The sequence below is a fragment of the Agelaius phoeniceus genome, chromosome 5, assembly GCF_051311805.1.
Source record: "Agelaius phoeniceus isolate bAgePho1 chromosome 5, bAgePho1.hap1, whole genome shotgun sequence".
Lineage (NCBI taxonomy): Eukaryota > Metazoa > Chordata > Aves > Passeriformes > Icteridae > Agelaius > Agelaius phoeniceus.
The window spans coordinates 39,845,575-39,868,766 of NC_135269.1; the positions used below are offsets into that span (position 1 = coordinate 39,845,575).

General features: G+C 39.3%; 1 protein-coding gene across 18 annotated transcripts in view; it reads left to right on the top strand.

Moving 5' to 3' along the window:
- GRIP1 (glutamate receptor interacting protein 1) overlaps window positions 1-23,192 on the top strand; it is a 307,874-nt gene that overhangs the window by 183,757 nt on the left and 100,925 nt on the right. For 15 of the 18 annotated variants that reach the window (XR_013182413.1, XR_013182414.1, XM_077178851.1 and 12 more), the window contains one exon: window positions 21,499-21,579. The exons of the other annotated variants lie outside the window; for them this stretch is intronic. Coding sequence is in view for 13 of the 15 variants with exons in the window: in XM_077178851.1 (XP_077034966.1) it covers window positions 21,499-21,579 (81 nt within the window). In the remaining 2 variants the exon portion in view is untranslated. The remainder of the gene's footprint in view (window positions 1-21,498; window positions 21,580-23,192) is intronic. 18 annotated transcript variants of the gene reach the window in all.

The window sequence follows — 23,192 nt, forward strand, 5'->3', positions numbered from 1 at the left end:
TAATATCCAGTCTAATTTGGGTGTTTCTGGATTACTGTGCAGTCCATTCTTTTCCAAACTGAGGTGCCTATTCCTTTTCCTAGGCAGGCATCTGGTAAACTCATGATAACTCCCCAACACTGTTTTAGCCAAATCTCGTGATTTACATGCGGCTTGTCTGGTACCGTGTAGGAGGCTGGCTCCTCTCTGCCCAGCCTGAGAGTATGAGTGCTGCTGGTGGTGTCCCTTTGGTGCTGGTCTGGGGTTAGGGAAGAGACACCAGAGCCTCTCCTGCTCCTTTGGCCGGGCTCAGGACCAGGGCTGTGGCCCTTTCTGGTACTCCATGGTGCAGCTGACCTGTTGGTCGGTGCATCACCTTCAGGTGACTTTCTCAGCTCTTCAGCATCTGTTCTGGAGCCTTGGAGAATTCCTGTACAGCACCATCGTGTGTTGGTGGCTTTGACAGCAGTGTGGTTCAGCAGTAATGGTTACCTCTGTGTACCTTTTAATTACGTTAAATACACAGTCTGTATCTCTGGAACAAACTGCCTGATGCCTCTTAATCTTCCTGTTTATCACTGTTTGCTCTGGTTATCTTCAAAATGCCAGTCAAATACTTGAAAAATGTCTGCATTGATTCTGTAGAATGACTTGTGTAATACAAGTCTTTGATTTCCATAAATTAAGGAATTTATCCTATTTAAATTTGAGCAGCCTTTAGATAAACATTGATCTTAATTTTTAAAAATGTTTAGCAATGAAAAATGAACAGTATTGCAAAAGTGTTACTAAAAATCAATATTAATGATCCGAAAGCTTTTTGGCTTAGCTGTTGAATCAAAGCCATCCAGACCTGCTGATAGTGGACTGCCTACCTTGCTATCATTGAAAATCATTCTAAATTATTGTTGAATTAGAAATACACTGTTATTGTCATGATAAGTTATGTAATTCATTGTTTTTTGACAGTTGTGATTCTTCTTCCTAAAAATACTGCACAGAGATTTTGTAGGGTTTTATTTTTGCCAAACACAGGTTTTTTTCTTGAAGCCTCAAAACTTTTATTGTAGTTTTCTATAGATGATAGTTTGTGGTTTCTGTGCATCACCATCTACTTACACTTTCTCTCATATCAATGAAATATTAGTGACTTGTAAACTAGGAACAGCATTTCTACATGGTAAGAACCCTAACCTGTTTTCAGTCATACTCCTTTTTCAACAAGTCTTTATTATGCATTTTAATTATCTAATTTTGCTTTTCTTTTCACTCCAGTACTTTTATTATTTTCAGCTTAAATTTTTTCACTATACATTAATTGTTCTGACATCTCCTGTCTAGCACACAGGTTTCTAGTCCTGATGCAGACACAATTATCTTCTCTTCCTACTTCCCATCTTTAGTAATTTCAAATAAATTAGTTTCCCAAACCTTGATTTCTTAATTTTTTTTTTTTTAATGCTGGATGAATATTCATTTGTTCTCTCTAGCTGTCCTCACCAGCCATTCTCTTTTGGTATTAGTTTATCAGCCTGATTGACCTATTTCTTACAAGGTTTACTCTGATTCTGCTGCACTGGAGGGCACCTAGGTTGTCAGCCTTGTTCCTTAAGAAGATGGCCATGTTCCATACAGACCAACCCTTCTGTCTTTGAGGGTTGCTGACACATCTGTTTGCTGGGTTAATCTTTGAACAAAGGGAAGCCTCATGTTTGACGATCAATGGCGATTTGGGAGGATGTGCAATAGGGAACAGATGTTGCATCCGGATATTTATCCCAGTGCATCCCTGTGCTGGCCAACAGTTCCAGTTTATCCGAGTTGGACCCACACCAGCTGGCTTTTATCCACATGCCAGACATTTGTCTAAGCAGGGGATGAAAAACCACCGGGCATCGATGAGAAATGACATATCTCATCACAACAGAGTTACCACAGCCCAGACCTCTCCAGGCATGCCTGTGGCTTCCTCTGGGAGTAGTGGTGGGGAAAGGCAGCCAGGCACAGGCTGTCTGTCATTGCCCATTGCCCTGTGGACCTCAACAGCTTCAGTCATTTCATCCTAGGCACAAATCTTTGCTCAGAATGCCTGACCCATGCATTTTGTACAGGCTGTACCCAGAATGGGCAGGCTGAGCTTAGCTGTCAATTCACGAGCTTTGGTTTGCACAAACCACCTTTGCTTCATTTCTGCAGTGTTTTGCACAGCAGTGATAAGCTCTTGTATGGAGGGCCACATTGCTTGTGAGTGGGTAGTATTTCCCAGCTGCAGGGAATTTCACTGAAATTCCCTGATCATTACAAATTGTGCAGCTGTGCTGTTGCCTTTGAGGGTTTGTCTTCTCTCTTAAAGAGGCGCACCACCAAACAAAAAAGTCCTCTCTCTGCCGTGCTTTCCTCTCAAGCAAACAATGTGTTTCCTTTGTAATTTCCCATTTCAGGAGCTCTTGCATGCCGTGGTGGGAGAGGTGCCAGTGAGCACTCTGTGTGCTTTCCTGCTGCAGGCAAGGGCAATGTGGCTGAACAGGGGGCGACATGGGGAGGATGGTCTGGAGAGAGCTCTGGGAGACACAGCCCTTGGCTGGCAGAGCTGAGGGTAACCCGACTAGATACACAGCTGCAAAAGTAAACAGGGCAAGGGAGGAGGAGAGAAACATGGGTTGCAGCCTGTGCTGCTGCTGCCCGTGTAGTGCTCAGGGTGGTGACAGCAGCGGGGTCGGTGTGGTCCGCGGGAGCGAGGGCTCAGAGTGTGCACTGCAGCCTATGGAGCTGTCCAAGGGCAGGAGTGCACAACAAGCTGTATCTTTCCAAAAGCATGCCCTTTTCTCTGGATCTGAGTTAACTTGGGGTCTGGCAACTTCCATGCATTCAGGAACAGTGAGTTCAGAATCACAGAGCCATTTAGGTTGGAAAGGACCCCTAAGATCCTCGAATCCAAATGTTAACTCAGCACCGCCAAGTCCACCACTAAATCATGTCCCTAAGTGCCTTATCGAAATGTCTTTTAAGTACCTCCAGTGATGGTGACTCAATCATCATTCAGGAAGCCTGTTCCAAGGCTTGACAGCCCTTTCCATGAAGAAATTTTTCCTGATGTCTAATCTGAACCTTCCCCGGCACAACTTGGGACCATTTCCTCTTGTTCAGTCACTTTTTGCATCAGAGAATGCAATTGGAGTTAATTTGTTTGTTTTCATTAAAAAAAAAAATTCTCCTTTTATACTACTCCTTGCCTGGTGTATTACAATTGTAAAATATTAAATCTGTAGTGATAGTGTTTTGGGGTGGGGGGATAGGGTTTAAGTTGTATAGATGGCTGTGCAAGAAAACCAATGATAGGAAGCACAAAAAAGAGGGAAGAGACTGTCAGTGAGTAGCTTCAGGCTTTCTTGGTTTGTTTCATTTGGTGTTTTTTATTGTTATTGTTCCAAATAAACCTCAGACCTCTTTTTCATTTTAGCATGGAAATATTTGTTTAGACCCTGGTGTCAAAGCAAGCAAAAACTTTAAACTTAAGAGTTTTGTAAAAAGGAAATAGGGGAAATAGGAAATTGATTTTACTGCCACAAATCATCTTCTGGTACCTTCACTTTTGCATTTTAGCTCAAATCAAGGATAGAAAGATCTGAGGAATTAAGTCTTCTTGTCTGAAGACAGTGCAATCATGTTTCTTCTGCTTTGCTTCCCAAACTCTTGGTCCCACATTCAGAGGACTTTGACTCAGGTCCTTCCCCAGTTGTAGATCCAATGAGCAGCACCAAGTATAGTGCTCAGTATGATCCTCGTGGCCTTTCCTAGCTAGGTCACATCAGCAGAGAGCTGAGAGGTTCATGGTATGTTGTTCTGCTGTCAAAAGTGAGCTCTGTTGATCAAGTTTCTAAATTTGTAGCCAGCTTCCACATTGATGCACGCCTCAGTTCACTGGGTCTGTGTTCAGGCCAGACTCACTTGCTGGGAAGGTTATAGTGGACAAAATTATGGTGGATAGCCCACTTATAGATGTAATAATACAGATCTACAAATACAATCCTCATTAGAATCATACAGTCATTAAGACTGGAAAAGACTGTTAAGATTATTGAGTTTGGCCCTTAGCCCAGCACCACCTTTTTTACCACTAAACCATGTCCCCAAGTGCCACATCTGCACACCTTTTGGACATCTATTGTTCATACTTGAAAATAAAGTAGCCTTAGTTCTAGGCTAGATCAGTGTACAAATTTTTCAAAAGCATAAACGACACTCTGCAGGACCAGAGGTGGCAATATCCTGTTGAACCTTACTTTACAGCAGTTACTAAAATTTGGTTTTATGGCCTTGCTGGACTAGAGTGAATAGTGGTCAGCATGGTTAGCTGGGGAACAGTGTTCCAAACTGACTGAGAGAGCAGAGCAGTCTCCCTCCCTCCTTCATGCTCTCATTCCTAGGGAGAGACACAAAGGTAGTTAGACACCAGAGGGGAAGGCAGGCTAATGAGGAGCATATTTGAGCATACCAGGGGGAAGTCAGAGCTATAGTTATACCTGGTAACATTAGCATGCCATTTTTTGCCTCCTTTAAGTATTTCAGCAGCAGAGATCATCTGCCTTCAGCTTGTCAGCTTGCTGCTGCAACCTTGAAAATATCTGCCAGTTTAGTGAATGTTTCAGATGGCTGTAATAGAAAGTGTGCCTGCAGCGGGTCTGGGGAGGATATTGTCACCTGCTATGGTGGAAAAACAGTGCTGCTGGGTGGCAGTTACAATTCTAGTCCCAGCAAACGTGAACCTGATCTCTTGCATGGGTTTATGTGGCTGCACACATGGAAAAAACCCCATAGTCTCCATTTAGCATCAAACTTAGCAGTCCAGATGAAACATGGGTCACTACGTGGCTGTGCTTTGTTCTGCATGGGCTCAGTTCAAAACCTCTCTCCTGTTTGAAACTGGTCTGGGAGGACACATTTAATTGCCTGCAGGATCATTTCTCCTTCTTGCTGGCTGCTTCCAGCAGCTGTGTGTGACAGCAGGGAAATGCTCCATGACAAGTGGAGCCAGGCCAGTGCTGGCCATCAGGCCATGGTGAATTGAACCTAGATTAACAGAATGTTTTCTTGCAAGAGCTGGAAATGATCATAAAGTGCGCTTCATGAAGATCTCTCCTTAAGATTTAGTTTCTCCAGAATAGCTTTCTCTTGTAAGTTCTTGATAAACTCAAATTACTTGATAAATAGCAGATAATATCAAACGTAAATTATATTTTCGAAAAACAAATTTGTTTTCCTTGCACAATGTTCTTGAAGAAATAAGAGAATAATTGTGATTTCGTAAAATTCTAGTGACAGGTCAGATGATACTTTATTTGGGGGGCATTTCTGACATCAAGTAAACTGAAGATGTATTTTATCTAGGGTCTTTTTGCTTCATTTTTAAGTGTAATGTCTCATGAATTGAATCAACTGTATAGTCCTTTTCTAGGGAGAAAATGTGGAATTTAAATGTGAGAATAGCTCTATAGACTTTTGAATAATTTAAATTACTTGGCTTCATGCTTATTTGGCTTTTCTACTACTATTGATACCACTATTTTCTGATTTTAGCCAGTTTGTATAAAATGTCTTGAAGGCAAATCTCAAAACCCACAAATCTTACTATTCACTGAGGTGGTATTGACGGTTTTCTGTTTGTGTATGATCTCACTGAATTTATCTTGTAATGTTAAAGGTGATCTTTAGCAGAATCTGGTAGCAAGAACTTGGGAGAAGCAGCTGTTGTATTTAAAATTAGCACATAAAGTGTCATTAAAATAATGATAGAGGTTCACAGAGTTGCATTCTAAGTGCTAATCATCCTATCTTGCGGATGAGTTGACTGCTGTGCCTTACTCCATGGTGCTTCATGGGTTTGGATGATTGGCCTAAATTATTCGGTAAAAGGCTGATAAAAATAGGAGCACATATATGCATAAAGTGTGACATCTGCCTAATTTCTGCCTGCTGAACCCATCAAGTAAATTAACATTTTCTTCTCCATCCTTGGTCTTTGCCAGTGTCACTGTTAGGTGTAAATTACTGTCCTCTCTGGGTTGTCATGAGGATTTTCAGTGTACTGGCTTGAATTGGCAGAGGAAGAAAAAATTACGATGCACTGGCAATATTCTAAGTTGTATGGGGAGCTAGCAAATTACCAGGGCTAGAGTTACTTTTTGGCAAGCTAAAATGTCAACATGAAGAAATGATGATTCACAAAGATTGTTCAGGAGAGCTGTAATTATAATCATAATCCAGAGTGGCTTTTTTCTGTTCATTTAGGCAAATTTTCATAAGGGAACTGGGTCTGTCAAATCAGCAGCCATACCTTTACAAATCCATACTACTCCTTTATCACTTACCTGATCACATAAAAATCATTGTTTCCGTTGTACAGTGGAAAAGACTAAAATTTGTGCATGACTGGGGTTTAGTTGCAAATAATGCATGAATGGTCATGAAGTCTTTTAATACTAATTAGTGAATTGAAGCAAAATTAAGGTAATAAAGGTTGGGTTTTTTTAAATGGAAAGGCACTGTAGTGGTGGTGTTTGTAGATTAATGTCTGTATGCATGAATGGACTGCAGCCTTTTCTCTTTCAGCACTTTAATGCACTTTAATAAATTTCTGTCTATTTTCAAGTGTGTATGAACAACAAAAAATCTATGTAGAAAGGGATGGTAGCCCACACATCTGGGAATTTTAGAATAGATAGTGTGTTTATAAAAAAAATGCTGGACAATCTTTTATAGACTTTTTATATCAAAGTGCTGTTATTCTGAAATTGCTATTGTTTTGTATTGTAAATCACTGTGTTGGAAATATTTATTTTTATGAGCTTTATGAGAATAAATGTTACAATATTTTTTTAAAGAGACTAAAATGATGAATGTGTGACTTCCAATATCCAGTTTTTTATTCTTACATAGAAATTGTGTATCAGACTTGCAGAGAGCCATGCTCACTGCAGTTTGCCAGGGTATTCAGCAGGAAGCTGCTACAGAAGGGGCCTGTATTTTTATAGCTGCAATTAGGAATGTGATACTAAGTGCCATATTTAAGAAATGCTTGTAGAAATTATGGTGTATGGATTTGTAATGGATTTTTGCTTACCTTTCCTTACATTATGAAGCATAATACAGTAACACCACACAGAAAAATGTATTATTGTGCATTTTATGTAAATGTACATGTCTTGACTTTCTCAATGCACTTAGAGAGCAAGAAGCCATGCAAGTAGCTGAATAGCTGCAAAACCAGATCAGGAGAGCATCCCAAATCAAAACAGCATCCAGCCTGTGTTCAGAAAGCGGTCTGCTAACTTTAAAATCCCACTGCCTTTTCATTTGGCTTTAACAGGAGCAAATGACCCCTTAAACTGACATACTTTTTCAGAGCAGGGTCTTAAGGAAAATTATTGCATTTACTATTGCTCTAGTAGCCAGTCTGACTAACCTGAAGAAATCCTGGCAATATTCACGAATAAGTAATCCTTTTATGTTTAACTTTCTTGTTTTAACTTCTGATTTGATTTGAATAAATCCATTAGAAAAGGATAATAGGAACATTTTATTCTTTATCATGTTCTTTATTGAAAAGAACATCTTGAAATAACTTATATTACTTGTAAGAAACATTACACATATATGGATCTTGGCATGAACTCAGGGAATAGGCATTCTTTGATCTCTGTTGTAATTTTATTCAACTTCTAATTAACTTTTTACATTCAAGTCTCGATAGACTTTCATACTGGAAGCAATGGGAGCAATTCTGAGGCTAACGCAGTCCCTTAAAGAACCATGCTAGAGAAAAAAACATGTACAACAGTGGTGGTTAAATAAATAATTTCTCTGCCAAGACCCTATGTTCTGTTCACTTTGTTTTGTTTTTGTCATTGACACTTCTATATTTTTATTTCATGCATATAATGACAGGAGTAGCACTATCATTGTTATGTGTGCTTCTCTGCTAAGCAGAATATTAAAGAAATTACCTGAACCAAAAATTCTGCATGGTTGCAGAAGTATTAAGGGCTTTGTTTCCTGAACTTCGTAGGTTGTTTTCAGTTCCCACTCAGGTTCCTTGAGCTGGTGATGGTGACAGAACATAAATACAGCTCTCACAATCTCCCTTGTTCATTTGTGTCTCACAGAGAGAAACATTAGCCTAGACCAGAGGAGGCACTTTGGGAAGGGAAGCAGCACAGTATTAGTTTCTGCTGTGATACTGGTGTCTCAGGTGTTTCTTGCCAAATCAGCTTGTCTAGTGGATTCTCCATTGGCCTTTTGCTATTAGGAGTAGGAACTCAAAGTCAAGGACTTTTAACATCTGTTTGATTTCAAACCAGGCTGCTTCACTTGTACTGTGTAGTTAGCAAAGGAAATATAACTTGTTAGAGGAGTTTGGAAGGCAATCAAGAAGGAACTGAGATGTGGGATTAGTCTCCTCCCATTCATCCTCTCCCATACTGTTACTTCCTTTCATTTTCCTCTGCAATCCAACACACTTTGGTTTTGCTCTTCTCTCCCTCTTCCTTAGTTGACACACAGCATCCTATGCATTGCATATATTTATTTTCTGTTCTGTTTTCTGTCAGACCTCATCTCAGTTTTGATTCTTTCTATTCTGTATACACTGTTAAAATGTATAGATCCTTCAAAGGGAAGAAGGGACTCAAAGAAGCAGGCAGAAGGAATGCTGCTGTGGAACATGCAAAAATACAGCTTTGTTCAGCATCCCTTGTCTATGGTCTGACCTTACACAGAAATATGAAGCATGGGAGCTGCTTTCACAGAGCTGTTTGGTGGAAGTGTCTTTTGACAGAGAGAAAACAACATTTTTATTATAAACTCTGGGACAGAATGGGTTCAGAAAGCCTAGAGTCAATTCCACCAGCTCAGCTGCCCTACAACTCCCTCAAGGACAAGTCTGCTTGGGTTTGTACTTTACATGGAAATGGCAGGTGACAATGGCAGCTTTGAACAACCATAAACCTCATAGACAATGAGTTTATTATTATTTATTCTCTTAAGGCAAGAAGACAGGAATAGAAATGGATTTCTTGTGGAGTATGAGGGAAGGGGAATGTGTTAGCAAGATGTTTTATAAGCCTCACAAAGAATAATTTGACTCCTGTACTATGCATAGAGAATGGCAGGGTTTTGCTGGTAGACCACTTCAGGTGGGTTTTAATGTGTTTGTTTTTCAGAGCGATTGATGGGAACCTAGGTTATTTTTAAAGTACATCTGCCTAGACATTTAACTTAGAGCAAGCAATCTTCCCCTCCTCCTCCCAACCCCACCCTTCTTTGCCCCCTACCCCTCCACCCTCCCCCAAGAATTTTGGACAAAACAGATTCTATTTATTTCCTTATTGCAAACTCTTGGTGCGGCTTCTCCTTCTATTTGATGCTCATACAGCATGTTCACCACTGATTCTTGTTACCAGCCTGTACTTTCTGTACTCTCCCATCCTCTACAGCCTGCCCTGCTGATGCTCCCACTCCCTTACATATTCATGCACTCTGACAGAAATCTCCTCCATGGCTCTGCCTCTCTTCCCCATGCTTTCCTCTCAAGGAATGTACCAGAGAAGCTGAAAGCACATTGAGCTGGCACTGTCCATCAGAGGAGTTAACAGTACTTGTTCCACAGTCCTAACTCCTGTTTGGAAATGTTTTCAGAGGCCTTTACTTTTCTAGCCAGCTAAAACCAATGCAAATCTTTGAGCTGTAAACGCTGAAAGTCAGAATGTGGCTATGGAAGGGAGAAACTTGTTTTTTTCAGGCTCTCAGGGCAGATGATGGTGCCTGTTACCTTTAAGGCTTTATTTTTCTTTGTTTAGATACTCAGTCGTGTTGTACACCTTAAGAACTAGATTGCAGTAGACTAAAGGAATAATTTTTCTTAAGGGCTTTCAAGAGTTATATCACAGTGGTGTGTGATCTTTTAGGGCTTGACAGACAAAGGTTAAAAGCCACTGCATTAATCAACAATTCTTGTGAGTCTCTTGCTTTTGCTGTTCTCACAGTCTAAATGAGTGTGTTCAACTCACCTCTTTGCAGCAAACCACTTGCTTTGTGCAATATGGAAATCATAGCTTGAGTTAGTTGCCTTTTTTTAAAATACCAGTTATTTCTTGAAATACCTGAAAGATCATCTGTGCTATCATCTGTAAGACATTGTGCCCTGGTTATTGGTTCATATACTGTCCTTTGTGTTTTCTTGTTGATTTGGTCAATAAAATTCCAGCTGTGCCTGTGGTTGTATATCCTGCTTGATAGGGGTGGTGCTGCTGGTTATATGTCTGCTTCCTGACGTGGTTAATAAGATATTGTTGTTGCCTGGATTGCCAAGCTGCAGCAAGTAATTGAAAGCTTTTTCCTCCTTGCATGCATAGGAATGTTTCTCCCTTCCTTCTCAATGGCAGTTTGCATTAATGGGTAATGTATTCTGCACCAGGATCTCCTTTTAGAGATTTCAGATCATGAAGGAAATAGTGTCCCTATGAAATAATGATGTGGCCTATTTTTCTTAGCTTTCTTCTTTTCAGATGTTTAGTACAGATATATTCTGCAGCCTGAACAGTGTGCAGATGTTAATATATTTAGCACTTCATCAGGTCTGAAGTCTTACACACCATGTCTTATTAATAGTTATATTCTACTCTGGGTCCTAAAATCAGCTTGGTTTCCCTCAGTCTTTCATTATAAAAACCTGGACAAGGCACAGGCTAGCCATGATAGAGTGATCTGGACTCTGGCATTCATCATGTTGTTGGTCTGCCAAAACAAGGGCTTATTTGACCTTCATTATATGGCCAGTCTGGAAGGTCTCAGCTTTTGCCTTAAACATGATGCAAAAGGAGTCCTTTAGCAGCATCAGGTTGATTTAACTTATTTTTAATATGTGATATTTCTTGTTATTTGAGGTTGCTTTCTGTTGTCTATTTTGAAATTATTTTGTGAATTTAGTAAATGCATTGTTAAAAATAAATGTGCACGCACACATACACATACCGTGATAGATCTGAAATTGCTGGCCATGTGCTGGTAATACACAGAAAGATGCAATAATTGCATCACCATTACTGCAGTGTTGGGAGAAAAAAGTTTAAATAGAATTTTCACAGCATGAAAAAACTAAATCCATATTTATTCTTCCTGCAGTTGTGGCCAGCAATAAGTTAATGCTGTTGTTTCTAGGAGATTCAGAGCCAAAGGCTTTATGAAGATACAGCTGTGAATTCCTGAAAGAGAAGGGATCCTACTTAAAAGGCTTGGGAGATTTGTGCATAGAAAGATTAAAAATTATTTGTCTGCATTCTTGAAGGTTATGGGGGTATAATTTTTCATGTATGCCATATATTCATTTTTATCTATTTCTTTATTGCTGTGTTTTCCAGAGGATTGCAAAAAGCTGATCCACACATGGACTAAGTTGCATGTAGGCAAAGATGTGGGCAAGCAGATATAATAATTACCATTTTACAGAATTTGAGGAATACTGCAGACAGTGAACTGCTTGCCCTAAATAAGCTTTGAGATTAAATAGGACCCAGGAGACACTAGCAAATAAAGATTGTTTGACAGGTTAAAAGCCTTGCTGTAAGAACTACATGCATGGGTAGATGCTGTATGGAGCACAGAAGGTGGCCTAGGCTCTATGTGAGCCTTAAGTAAGACAAATATGTATATATTGTTTTGTCAACTTGACATCTCTTTTGTTGCTACGCTTTGTTCCCACTTCTAAAAGCACACAGCACTTTATTTAGAAGGAATTTTACTCTGCACTGTGTTCAAACCTGTCACATCTTCCAAAAACAATGAAGTTTTGCTGACAAGTGAAGTTAGTCTAAATTATTGTGCAGTCTCTGTGGATATATTGAGTAAACTCTTCCAGGGTAGGGGCTGAAAGTAGGACAGTATTTCACAAGGCCATGAGGAAGGTGCCAGGTTTATGGCCTGACTCTTGAAAGAAGTGCAGTCTGAAAGATCTGTTTTTCACTAAGCCTGAGCTGTGCCAATTTGGACTAATGTGCATCATTTGGACTACAAATAAGAGGGACAATCCCACTGGCATGCCAGTATAAGTACACTGGTACTGGTATAATGTTTATGCAGCTCCTAGTGGCAGGTTAGAATTATTCTGTCAGTCAAATAAAGCTTGTTAGTGGGATTAAAAAATAACTATAATGCTGCAGATGTATACGTTACAAAGATGGAAAAGTATGCTTTACTCTTAACGTTGTCCACACTAGAGTTAAACTTGTGTAAATTCTTACTTTAAAATTAAATGGGATACTCCACCAAATGAATATCCTAGTCAGTGTGTACACTGTGCTTTGGTGACAAGATCAGCCAGTGTTTGTGCTGAGTCATGCCCAGTAAGAAGAGCTGGTAGGATCTGAGCCTAAAGCAGTAGGCTAAGTAATCTGTGTGGCTTCTGGAATGAACAGAATACATGAGAGATAGTCTTAATAAGATCTTCTGAAGAGTGGAAGAATGTTATTAGGAATAATAGAATGACAGTTAAAGCAAGTAAAGAAAATTGCAGACTGATGGAGGCAACTATTTTCCAGCTGTGAGACCTGATGCATCCTGTGGAGCAGCTTCCAGAGGAAGGTGATGAAGATGTCATCACCAGAGACACTTACGGACACAAATAGGCTGAAAAACATATTATATAATTTACTGCAAATAGCATTAGTACAGCACCAGAATTGAGATGAGTTAACTAAACTCAAAAAAAATTACCATTTCTGACTTCTTTTTTTTTGAAGATAGTCTTGTGACTTTGCTTATTCCGAAGCAAACTAAACACCTGTTTTCTGAACAGTTTAACATGTTTCACGTATTTTTTATGCAACTCGAATTACAGTCTCACTGATTAGGCTATCAACCTGAATCACTGGCTTCCCCCTGCACACATGCAACTAGCTTCTGCTTTTCCTGTAATGCACTGGAGAAGTTCCTAGTTGACATCCTCTCTTCCCCCAGTCCCTGCCAGCTGTAATGTCAGCAACCTGGGCACATGGTCCTGATCTGCTTTGTGTTGTGCTCTGCACTCATAGAAGATGATATGTCTCTTCCTCTCTTCTACTTCATAACTTTCAAGCAGTCAGACTTGGGAGGGAAAACCTCTACCTCTACTGTGACTGGGCTGCAAGAGCACAGGCACAGCTGATGCATGAAGACATGGCTGTAAAGATGCAGAACTCAGATGAACAGTATATATTTCTGCTGTTGCATTTTAACCACAAATGTAACAACAGACCATAGCCCACATTGTGGTACAGTGTAGTACATTCCTTACAGTGGAATGCTGTTGGCCAGGAAGCCAGTTGCCTTTTGCCCAAAGGAGGCACAGTGGTGGGCAGCCACAGCAGTCAGGAGCGTGGTGGTGTAGCTTCAGGCATCATCCAGGAGCCACGGGATTTGGCTCGGCCCCTTTTCTCCCTATCAGCTACCACTGTCCTCCCAGCCCATCTGGGAATGGGTAGCTGAACCCAGGGTAGAGAATACAAGATAATGCTAACTGATGCATTTTTAAAGTTAATAGCTATTCATAAAAGTGTTTTTCCATGAAGGGTGGAATTAATGCTCAAATATTCTTGAGGGATGCTGATTTAGCATTTACCAGTGTTAAAGTTATTGAATTTATTAATTATTAGAACTTTGTAAAGAAAACAGTTTTCAATACATTTTTCCCCCAAAAGGTAATGCATGGCATTTTCATACAATGCCAGCATGCAGCAGCACATCAGAGCTACACAGGTGCAAGAAGGACAACAAAAACTTCCTATGGATCAGAGTGTTCAGAATAAAATTGAAGCATGAATATCTGGAAATGCTTCTCGTCAGTGATATCTGTGTCACTTAGGAATTTCCTTTTACATGGAAAGGTTTATAGCCCCATTCTCTAGGATAAGGTTTTCTGCAGAAGTTGTATGTACAGGAAAATCCCAAGACTGTTGCAGAAAAGAAAATAGTTTACATCCCCAGTTTCTTCAAGCTTTTTCATGCACCAGCCTCTTCAGTTTCTAGCTGTTGTGGGTAATCCTCACATATCACTTATGTGATGCCTGTATTATTTCCATAAACAAGAAACAGCAGCTCAAGACAATAAAGTGAAACTCAAGTTGAATTTTAAAATTATGTAACAATTCAGTGATGATTCTGGTTTATGGCATTTGTGCTTAATGCTTGATTCTGTACAAACAAAAAGACATATTTATCAGATTTGAAGTAGTTTGTGGTTGGGGTATTATTTAAATAGGATTACTTCTTTATTAGATAATCCACTGTAGTGAATTTCACCATATGCTAATATCTCTGGAGACACATTTTGAGCTTTCTGCAGATCCTGCATGTTTTAAATGGTCTTGGAAAGTTCTGAATTTTCATGAGCAAAATAGCTTTGAGAGGAGATCAGCATACTTAGTCATTTAGAAAGCCAAGCATTTCCATTCAGGTGCCTAAGCACAGGCATAGGAAATTAACTTTGCACAAGCAAACTTGGAGGATATTCAGATCATTTTTCAAACAGTCAAGCTTGCTGAGGTATTGTAAATATCAATATGAAATGGATTCACAGTTATGCATAATTACAGTACCCTACTTCTCTTGCTCCTAGATTAAAACTGAGCTGCTACTGTAATAAGTAACCATATAATTCAGAAAAAAGAGAATTAAATTTACATAAAGTATAATAAAATTGAATAAATTTTCACTTTAGAGAGACAACATAGTTATTCATTGGTAGTATAACTGTTAAAATTAAGTTTCTGAGAAAACCAGAGACATGTCTGCTAAATGTGGAAAAGAAAATTACCAGAGGAGCTATTCTAGCTCTTTCTTCTCATAATTTTTTCATGTCACACACACCAACAAATGTTACTTATGGAAGCATTTGAAAACCCTATGTTTTCTTAACAAAGACTGCTCTCAAGAGCACTGAGCACACAATTTGATAAGAAAGGATTAAGATTAAATACATCCATATTTGTCCTACTTGGAGCCTAGGCCATTAATGGCTACTTTACATGCAATGCTTAAACATTTTTAGATATATCTGAGCACTACTTTGAAGAGCAGCATTGCCATTTCAAAAATCAAGAGTCATGGGAAGTGACTGAAGCCGCAGCTCTAAAATGAACTTGAAAAGTTATTATTCCTCTATACCAGTGGGAGAAATTAATGCTTCATTTCATGGTTGGAGCTCCCATAACACATCTGAAAGGGTTAGCATATGGGAAAAGCAAATTGTTGATGTTCTGTTGTTTCCTGAATCATATACATTCAAAATATGTACATTCTACGTCTGGTGATAAAGGCTAAGATAATTTTGTCTCTTTTTCAACAGTTTATAGTCCCCTATGCTCTGACACAGCTGTAGTGAGATTGTAGTAACCATGAATGTTCCAGGATGTTAGTTTTTCTCTAGACTTCTGCATTATTTAAAAGGAAATCTTACCAAAACATGCTACTTACCAGGAAAAGTACATTATCTGAGATGGTGAGGTAGCAAGACTAAATGATTGTGTAGCTGGGACTTTGGGTACTCTCTGTGACTGGGCTTCAAGTCCCTGCTCCAAACAACATTTCAGCTTTCTCACAGAAGGGGAGATCTTTGACAGAAAGGTTCTGAGTTTAGAAGAGAGTCGGTTGCTGCAGGAATGATCCTAAAAGTTCTTCCAAGATTCTTTCTAAGTCTTCCACAACTTCAGAGCTTCTATAAACCACAGGCATCAATGGATACAGGTTTATTTTTATCTGTAAAAGCTTCTAGCTGCAAGCATTGGAGATAATGAAGAATGCTGTAGCTTGGAATTTACTGTCACTGGTGTGATGTTGTGCAAAGAAAATATGCTTTTAGATAATGTTTATGCCATTTAAAGATAAAATTCAAGGGAAGCCTCAGATATAGGAAGTATGAGAACCTATTTTGTGCTGTACTGGCAGGATTCATAAAAATTCATTGTTTTTAGTGAAAAATACTCTTCTTTATAAAGTTAAGGAACCACGAATTTCAGTGAATTGAATATTGCAGATCTAGGAATGTGTGAAGTAACAACTGGGACTCTGGTGCTTTTAATTTTTGAGGAACTAATCTTGGGGATGTTCTCTCAGTTGCAACTGATCCTCTTGAGTTTGTGGTGTTGCCAGTCTCTATGTCTGTACGGATATGTGATTCTCTACTTGTCTGAGGTGCAAACAGCAACACACAAAGTTGGTCTTACTCCTGTACACTGAGACAGCTGGAGGCTAGCCCGCTGAAAATGTAATGTGCTTCTTTGAGGAGTCTCGGGACTCTGGTTGGACATTCTTCACAGTGGGGAACATTTGAGGACACCTCAGATCTCACTTGTTTGGGTTGTGAAGTCTACTTGGGACCTATATGGTTAAGCTCTAAAATTATTTAAATTCAGTTTTTCCTTGCCCAAATAATGGCTTCTGTGGTGAGACATAAGTAAAGCCATCAAAGAATGGAAAATGAATAACTGAAAGATGGAAACTCTGTTTTCCCTCATAATGCTTTCGCGTCTACTGTTGAAAAAATTTAGTACAGCTTTCAAGCTCCTAAATATTAGAAAATTCCTGTGTTTGAAATTCCTCATGTACAAATTTGGTGCCACATTATTCGCCTGCTCCCTCTAATGCAGGTTTTACGGTAGAAAAGCAGGTACAAATGGTGACACAGAGCTGAGAACAAGTGAAGCATCTTCACCTTTCCTCTCCATATAGGAGGGGCAACGTGACAGCCACAGAGTTGTTCAGGAGCTGTTCCCAGTGGGGTGGGAAGAAGCTTCCCCTTTGTATGAAACAGGATGTGGCTGTGCTTAGTCGCTTTCTGGGCCACCTGGTGCTGCCCAGGATTTGGACACATTTACTGTTTTCAGCAGTTATCGCATGGACGTGTGTGGCAGCAGTGAAGGAAACGTCCTCTAAGCCCTTCTGAAGACTTGAAGGAGGGAGTGCCCTTAGCCTTTACCACATGTGTAAACAACATCTTGTGTCAATATCTTTCACAGCCCCCAGGAGAGACATGAGAATGCTTCAGTGGCCATAAACTGCCTGAAACGTTGAATGTCTAGACTTGACTCTTGAGGAAGTATCTTTAGGCCTTCCTTTTATTCCCTCTTATGTGCCCCCAGTTGGTATCCTTCAAAGGATATTAAACTAAATACAGCAAATATCTAATGATTTCCTATGGTCATTTTGCTGACACAGTCCCAGGCACTTCAGATATGTATCTGTACATATTGCCTCGTGTAATCTTTCTGGGGTTACATTACTGTTCTTTCTTAGTGTCTTTAGAGCCATTAATCTTGGACAGATGCCCCACACGTGTATATTAAAAGCAATGCAGAATGATATAAATGGGTCACAGCATGGTCCCTAGCTCAAAGAATGAATCATTCAGTTACAGGATAGAGATGCCATCACGTTAAAAATAGGAAGGAAAGTGCAAAACCACACGAGCAAAAGGCAACAAACCTACAGTAATAGCTGTAAGCAGTAGGAGTACTTGCCTGTCCACTTGATTATTAGCTCTGTAGTCTTTAATGTTATACAGGGCTTTGAAAGGATGATGTGTAAGATCCTGTTACTGGTGTTCAGGACTCTTTCATGAGGACAAGTAAAAGGAGAAGACATCAAGGTAATTTTGCTTTGCTGGTTAAGAATCCAAATAATCTGCAAGGTGTCACCTCTGAGATTATAATTTGCGTTCTGCCAAGAAGGAGTGAATTAGCACAGTGTACATCTTTCACTATTTACAACTGTAAAAAACATGCAAAGTACAAATTTGGTGGAAATGACCCCTGCCTCCTAACAGTGTAAGAAGGTTGGTTTCCAGTAGTCACTGAGTGAAGAGATCAGCTGGCACAGCCAACCCCTTTGTATGACCTACTGACTAGCTGAAATTGTTTACTCTGATTTTTTTAGCCAGAGGGAATTATGAGAGGAAAAAAAGCCAGTGGTGTATAAAAGCAGCTGCACAAGTGGATGGGTGTAGCTAAGCTAGTAGGAAATGTGGCCACCTGTGGAGCATTCCATCAGAAGCAGACAGAATCCATGCTGAGTGGCAGGGTTTGCAGCTGTGTGTCCAGGTGAAGGCATTTCTGTGCTTTGGGGCAGTGCACTTTGGCCTGTGAGTTCCTTATGGTCTGTGGCTCGCTCCCTGCTGATGATAGGCTACTGTTAGAGGTGTAAACAGGTGAGATTTATCTCTCTGAATCTAGCCTGTTTCTCCCTCTACTTTGTATGTGTGGCATCTTAAAATATATCACAGTTTATCCTAATACTGAGTTATTATCTCCTGATGGGGGATGAGGGGGGAGGAATGCTTCATATCCTTTTGCTCCTTTGCTTTTTCTGTGTGTTGGCTTGCTGAATTGATTTTAATCTCCAAGTCTATCATTGCTGGTAATACAAAACTCTCCTACAAATCCCCCTAGGTAGTGCTGTCATAAGACATTTTTGCATTTTTAAGACCCTCCCTGCTAACTACAGAGTGGATGAACGTATCAAGAAATTTTAATTTGATGATAAATTCTTGTGGCTGCTCATGCAACTGTGTTAGTACGTACAAACAGATTTTTTCATTTGGGGCACCATGAATGGTGTGTGACATTTCCGGGCTCTCAGGACTTCCTTGTCTTTCTAGCTTCTTTAGGGTGACATGTATTTCTGCATTTGTCTGATCTTTATTTTGCTTTCCTGTCTCAGTTAAGCATCTCAGAAAGACTCAATAGGAACTCTTTGTACAGTTGGTTGTGTTTGTTGTCCTTTGCTTCTTGGAGTCCTTCGTATCTATTTCTAGTTACGTTTCAGTCTGATTTTACTGTTAAAAGGGCATTGGAAGAAAATTCTTTCAAGTTCTGAGAACAGCTTGCCGTTCCACCAATGGCTCATTGTTCTTTCCCAATAATAATAGGGTATATTTTGCATTTATAGGGTTTCAGAAGTTTATGAAGAAACTTTTTGGGCCCTTTGTTTTGCACAAAAATCTTTGAGCTGATTAAGAAATGTAATGCAATTTCATGCCTGCAGTACCCACCCCATATAAGCTTTCAGTTATAATAGGCTTAAATTAAAATACTAGCTTACTCACCTGTGCAGTCTTAGTTACTTTCACATCTGCCAGTTATTATGTAGAAAACATTTTTGCTCAGGCTCCCTAGTAAGTATTTGAATGTGCAGTCCCCTCCCCTCATTGGTGTTGTTAACCAGAAAGATTTGCAGACTTGTCCTGAGTTCTAAACTGAGAATAACCACAAGTACTCATAGTCCAGTGTAATATTGGGAAAATCTTCCAGCATGAGAGTTGAGATTTACTCATTTGCTCTGTGACAAAGATTCAGTGGAAAAAGTCTAGTTGTGAAAATTCTTCTTTCCTTTTTTCCTCTCCCTCGGTCTGATGACAATAATTTGCTTGTAAGAAGTCTGACTTGAGAGGACTGTTTTGTTCTGTAAATAGATAGGTTTTTCCTAGGTAGAGCGTGCAGTCAAATAGAGCCCAGAAGTCATCACTATCCATCAGTTATAGAGAAATTGCATTATGTTTCCCACCCACTTTTTAATAAAAAAATGTGTGTGTCTCACACTATCCACTGTCATGTTCAGCAACTGCAACTAAGTAGTAATGGATGGGACATCTAGGCCACATGTTCAGTTTCTTTGTCTTCAGCCTTGAGTTCAAGCTCAGTAGTGCTTCTTCTGTGAAAGAAAAAAAGAAAAATGCTGCTTCTTTCAGAAGCTTTAGTTCAGTCATACTGTATTTTTTTTCCTTTAATGAGGGGGTGTATATTCTACATATGCAATAATATTAGCTTATCAACTTACCTCAAATGGAAGGATAAAGCTTTACATATCTTTTTCTTAAATTATGTACCTAGATCCATGTTAATATTTTTTCCATGCTTCTCTATTTCCTGTAGCTGGCAGCTTTATTTTCTTGGTGTTTGTACTAGCATGTAACATAATCAAGCCTGTTAGTCTTCCACTTGTAACACTGTAGTCCTAAAACAATTGCAGTTCATTTTACTGTAGAAAACACAATTATATTTGCTGTTACGCTATTTTACCAATACATGTTCTTCACTAGTTGCTGTATTTTCATCAAGGTTCATGGCTATAAATAATTATTTTGCTTTTTCCTTTTTTTCCCTTTTGAACTAATTTAAGCTTTTTGCTGTTGCAACTGCCTAACAGTAGCAGACTTCATTACAGAAGTTCTGGTTCTAAAGGATAACCAAGCTCTTTCTGTCACTTCTTTGAGATCTGATTTTAAATTAAATTATGCTGACCAAACCCTTATCTCACCGGTATAAAAATGGACTGCTGTCTTTGATGCAAATTTCTAAAGGAGTTTGAGACCTCACCAGATGTAAAGAGTGCAATCAGCCAAGAAGGATTATACTGTCAAGAGTGTCAGCTGAAAAGATGGTCCTCCAGAAAAAGTTTATATGGTTCTGTTTGATCTGAGGATGCTATAACAGATAATGTGGTCTTTGATTCCTCTACTCATTGATCAGTATTTAAGCATGTATTCATGCACATGCTATAAATGCATCAGTCATTTGCAATCTGACGGAAAATATGCAACAGAAAGATTTGTGACGCTTCAAAGTCTTTGAGCACTCAGTTAAAGGGAGGGCAAGGCAGAAGCCTTATTTCTTCTGAGTCCTTTCTTTTGATTGAAATTATAAAATGCATATACTATTTCTTCTTTTATTCATATTTCTTTCCTGCACTTATAGCTTGTCCTTTTCAAAGCTACGATATAGTTGATTTTTTTCCTTACCATCGTTCTTCTCTTAAGAGGGATGCAGAAGTGACTCACTTTCTGCCTAATACTGTCTCTAATTGGTGACTCATCTGCTCATCCCACCATTAGTGGTCTTTTATGCACTGAAGTTGATCAGTACGTGTTCCACATGGCTTCCTATTTAGACACAGCCAGGTACAGGGCTGTTCTTGAGGCACAAAGGTGCCTGGCCTGTTTGGCAACAGCTTTCTGATGTTTTCTCCAATCAATTGTTACAAAGGAAAAGGCATCACCCACTGACAGATCCTAAAGGAAAAGGAGCGCATCTTCCCAGCCAGAATATTCAAAAGCTTCTGGAAGCCTTTTACTCCTGAGCAGGGACAGTGCCTCTGTCATTCAAGTCTTTGACACACAAAGTTTCTAAACATGAGAAGAGGGCAATTTCTATCAGTATGTTAAACCTGAAAAAGCCTTTGTATATCAGACCTGTCATCAATATGTGTTACCTCCAATCTGAGTTTTAGCACATCCTTTCCACCTCTCCTATTCCGAGCCTTTGTCATCAAGGTTAAACATGACATTGAGCATTGAATCAGCATTTAGAAATACCCATCCTCATCTGGCTCACAGCATCTCTTCTGATCTACTCTGCTAGTTCATACAGTACCTGGATTAAAAAATGTTGGTTTTAACATTATATTTAACAGTAACTGGAGGTGTTGCTTGTTTCTGTTTAGATGAGAGTCCTTACACAAAATCTGCAAACCAGGCAAAGGCACCTGATGGAGCACTGTCTGTGAGGAGACAGAGTATTCCAGGTAAGATTTGCTTCACTTTTTGTAACACCTAACTTGTTTTTGAACAGCAAGGTAATACTAATCAAAATTCATCTAGTTATAAAAAGCAAATGTATCACAGTTGCTATTGAGCAACTTGAAAAGGAAAGTTCCAAGAGAGCTGTAAGAAGTTTCCACAGTTAGGTTGCCTCAAGCTTTTGCTCTGAAGAACATCCCTGTATCTCTGTCTTTCACAGCAGATTTGAGACACTGAGCACATCCACCTTTTCATCAGAGGCTCATATATTTTCAGGCCCTCTGAAATCTGTTCTTTGCTATCTGGTTTCAATAATATAAGGGAGATTGACTCATAATTTCCACTACTCATCAGCCGGGCTCAGAAGTCTAACAGAGAAGCACTCTGCCAGAGTTCTTGTCTTCATGTGATTTTCTGCCATGTGCAGAATCACTTGTCCATCCTTGTCTTTTGTGTCATTGCATCACACAAAGCTGGACCATTAGATCAGTGGTTAGTTGAAATAAGTGATCTTTCAACCTGTGTCTCTTTCAATTCCTTCAGACAAGTCTGATATACGTCCAAGTTTGACATACATATTATGCAGCAATCTAAAGGAATTTTCACCTCAAGTAATGTTTTAGAGACCTTTTAATGAAAACAAATGAGCGCTGACCAAGGGTACACTCGGTGGAATTATTGATATTGCTGTTCTCACCTCAAGCACAGTAACCTCTGACTCGAAGGGAAGATGCATTGCAATAGAAATCAGAAGCTGTGAGGTCATGTCACTCACCCTCTGATGGTCAATATTGCCTGTGCTAAGTGGCTTTATTATTGAACAAAAACACATAACCCACAGAGAGTCCGTGGATGGGGGGCGGAGCTCAGACCTTTGCCACCTGCTAGGCTCAGATTTCATCCCAACAGCTATAGGGAACAGCTAAAGCACATTTTGTGGATGCTTTGTGGAAGTTTCTATGTGTGAGAGAGAGCAAACTCCCTTATTTAGTATTGCTTATAATGAACATTCATATTCATTCTTGAAAACACCATAGTGATTTAAAAATTGTTATTTTTATGGTACAATCATGAAGATCATAACCATTGTGAAAAGACACAAATACAGCATCCAGTGTGCAGTTATTCTTCTAAGAAAATATTTAATTATACAAACATCAACCAAGTCTTTTTATATCCAAGTCAATATAAATCAATATTCATTGTTCTTCAGAGTGAATGATGACCTCTATAGGGTACTTTTCAGGTAATGCTGTAGCTCATAGGTCAGTAATATTTATGGCCTTGAAAGTATTCAACCTTTTGGGTTTTTTTGCTGTGATCTTAGTAGTTATAATTTATAGTGTCATTAGTAGTGATCATTTATAGTGTCATTACTGTATTTATAAAACACTTAAGCTAAGGTCTGGGAACAGGCTGAAGTTTGTGAGAATTTTGAGAACTCCTGATGATTTTTGCTTGTATTCTTTAAAAAGAAAGTTTGATGAAAATGTACTGGTACAATTTCTCTTCAGAGCATCTTGATAAGATTAGGAATTTCAGGTGTTGAGTAATAGTCATCATAACTAATGAACATGTATTTTGATTTTTTTACAATTTTGATGCACATTCTGGAGTT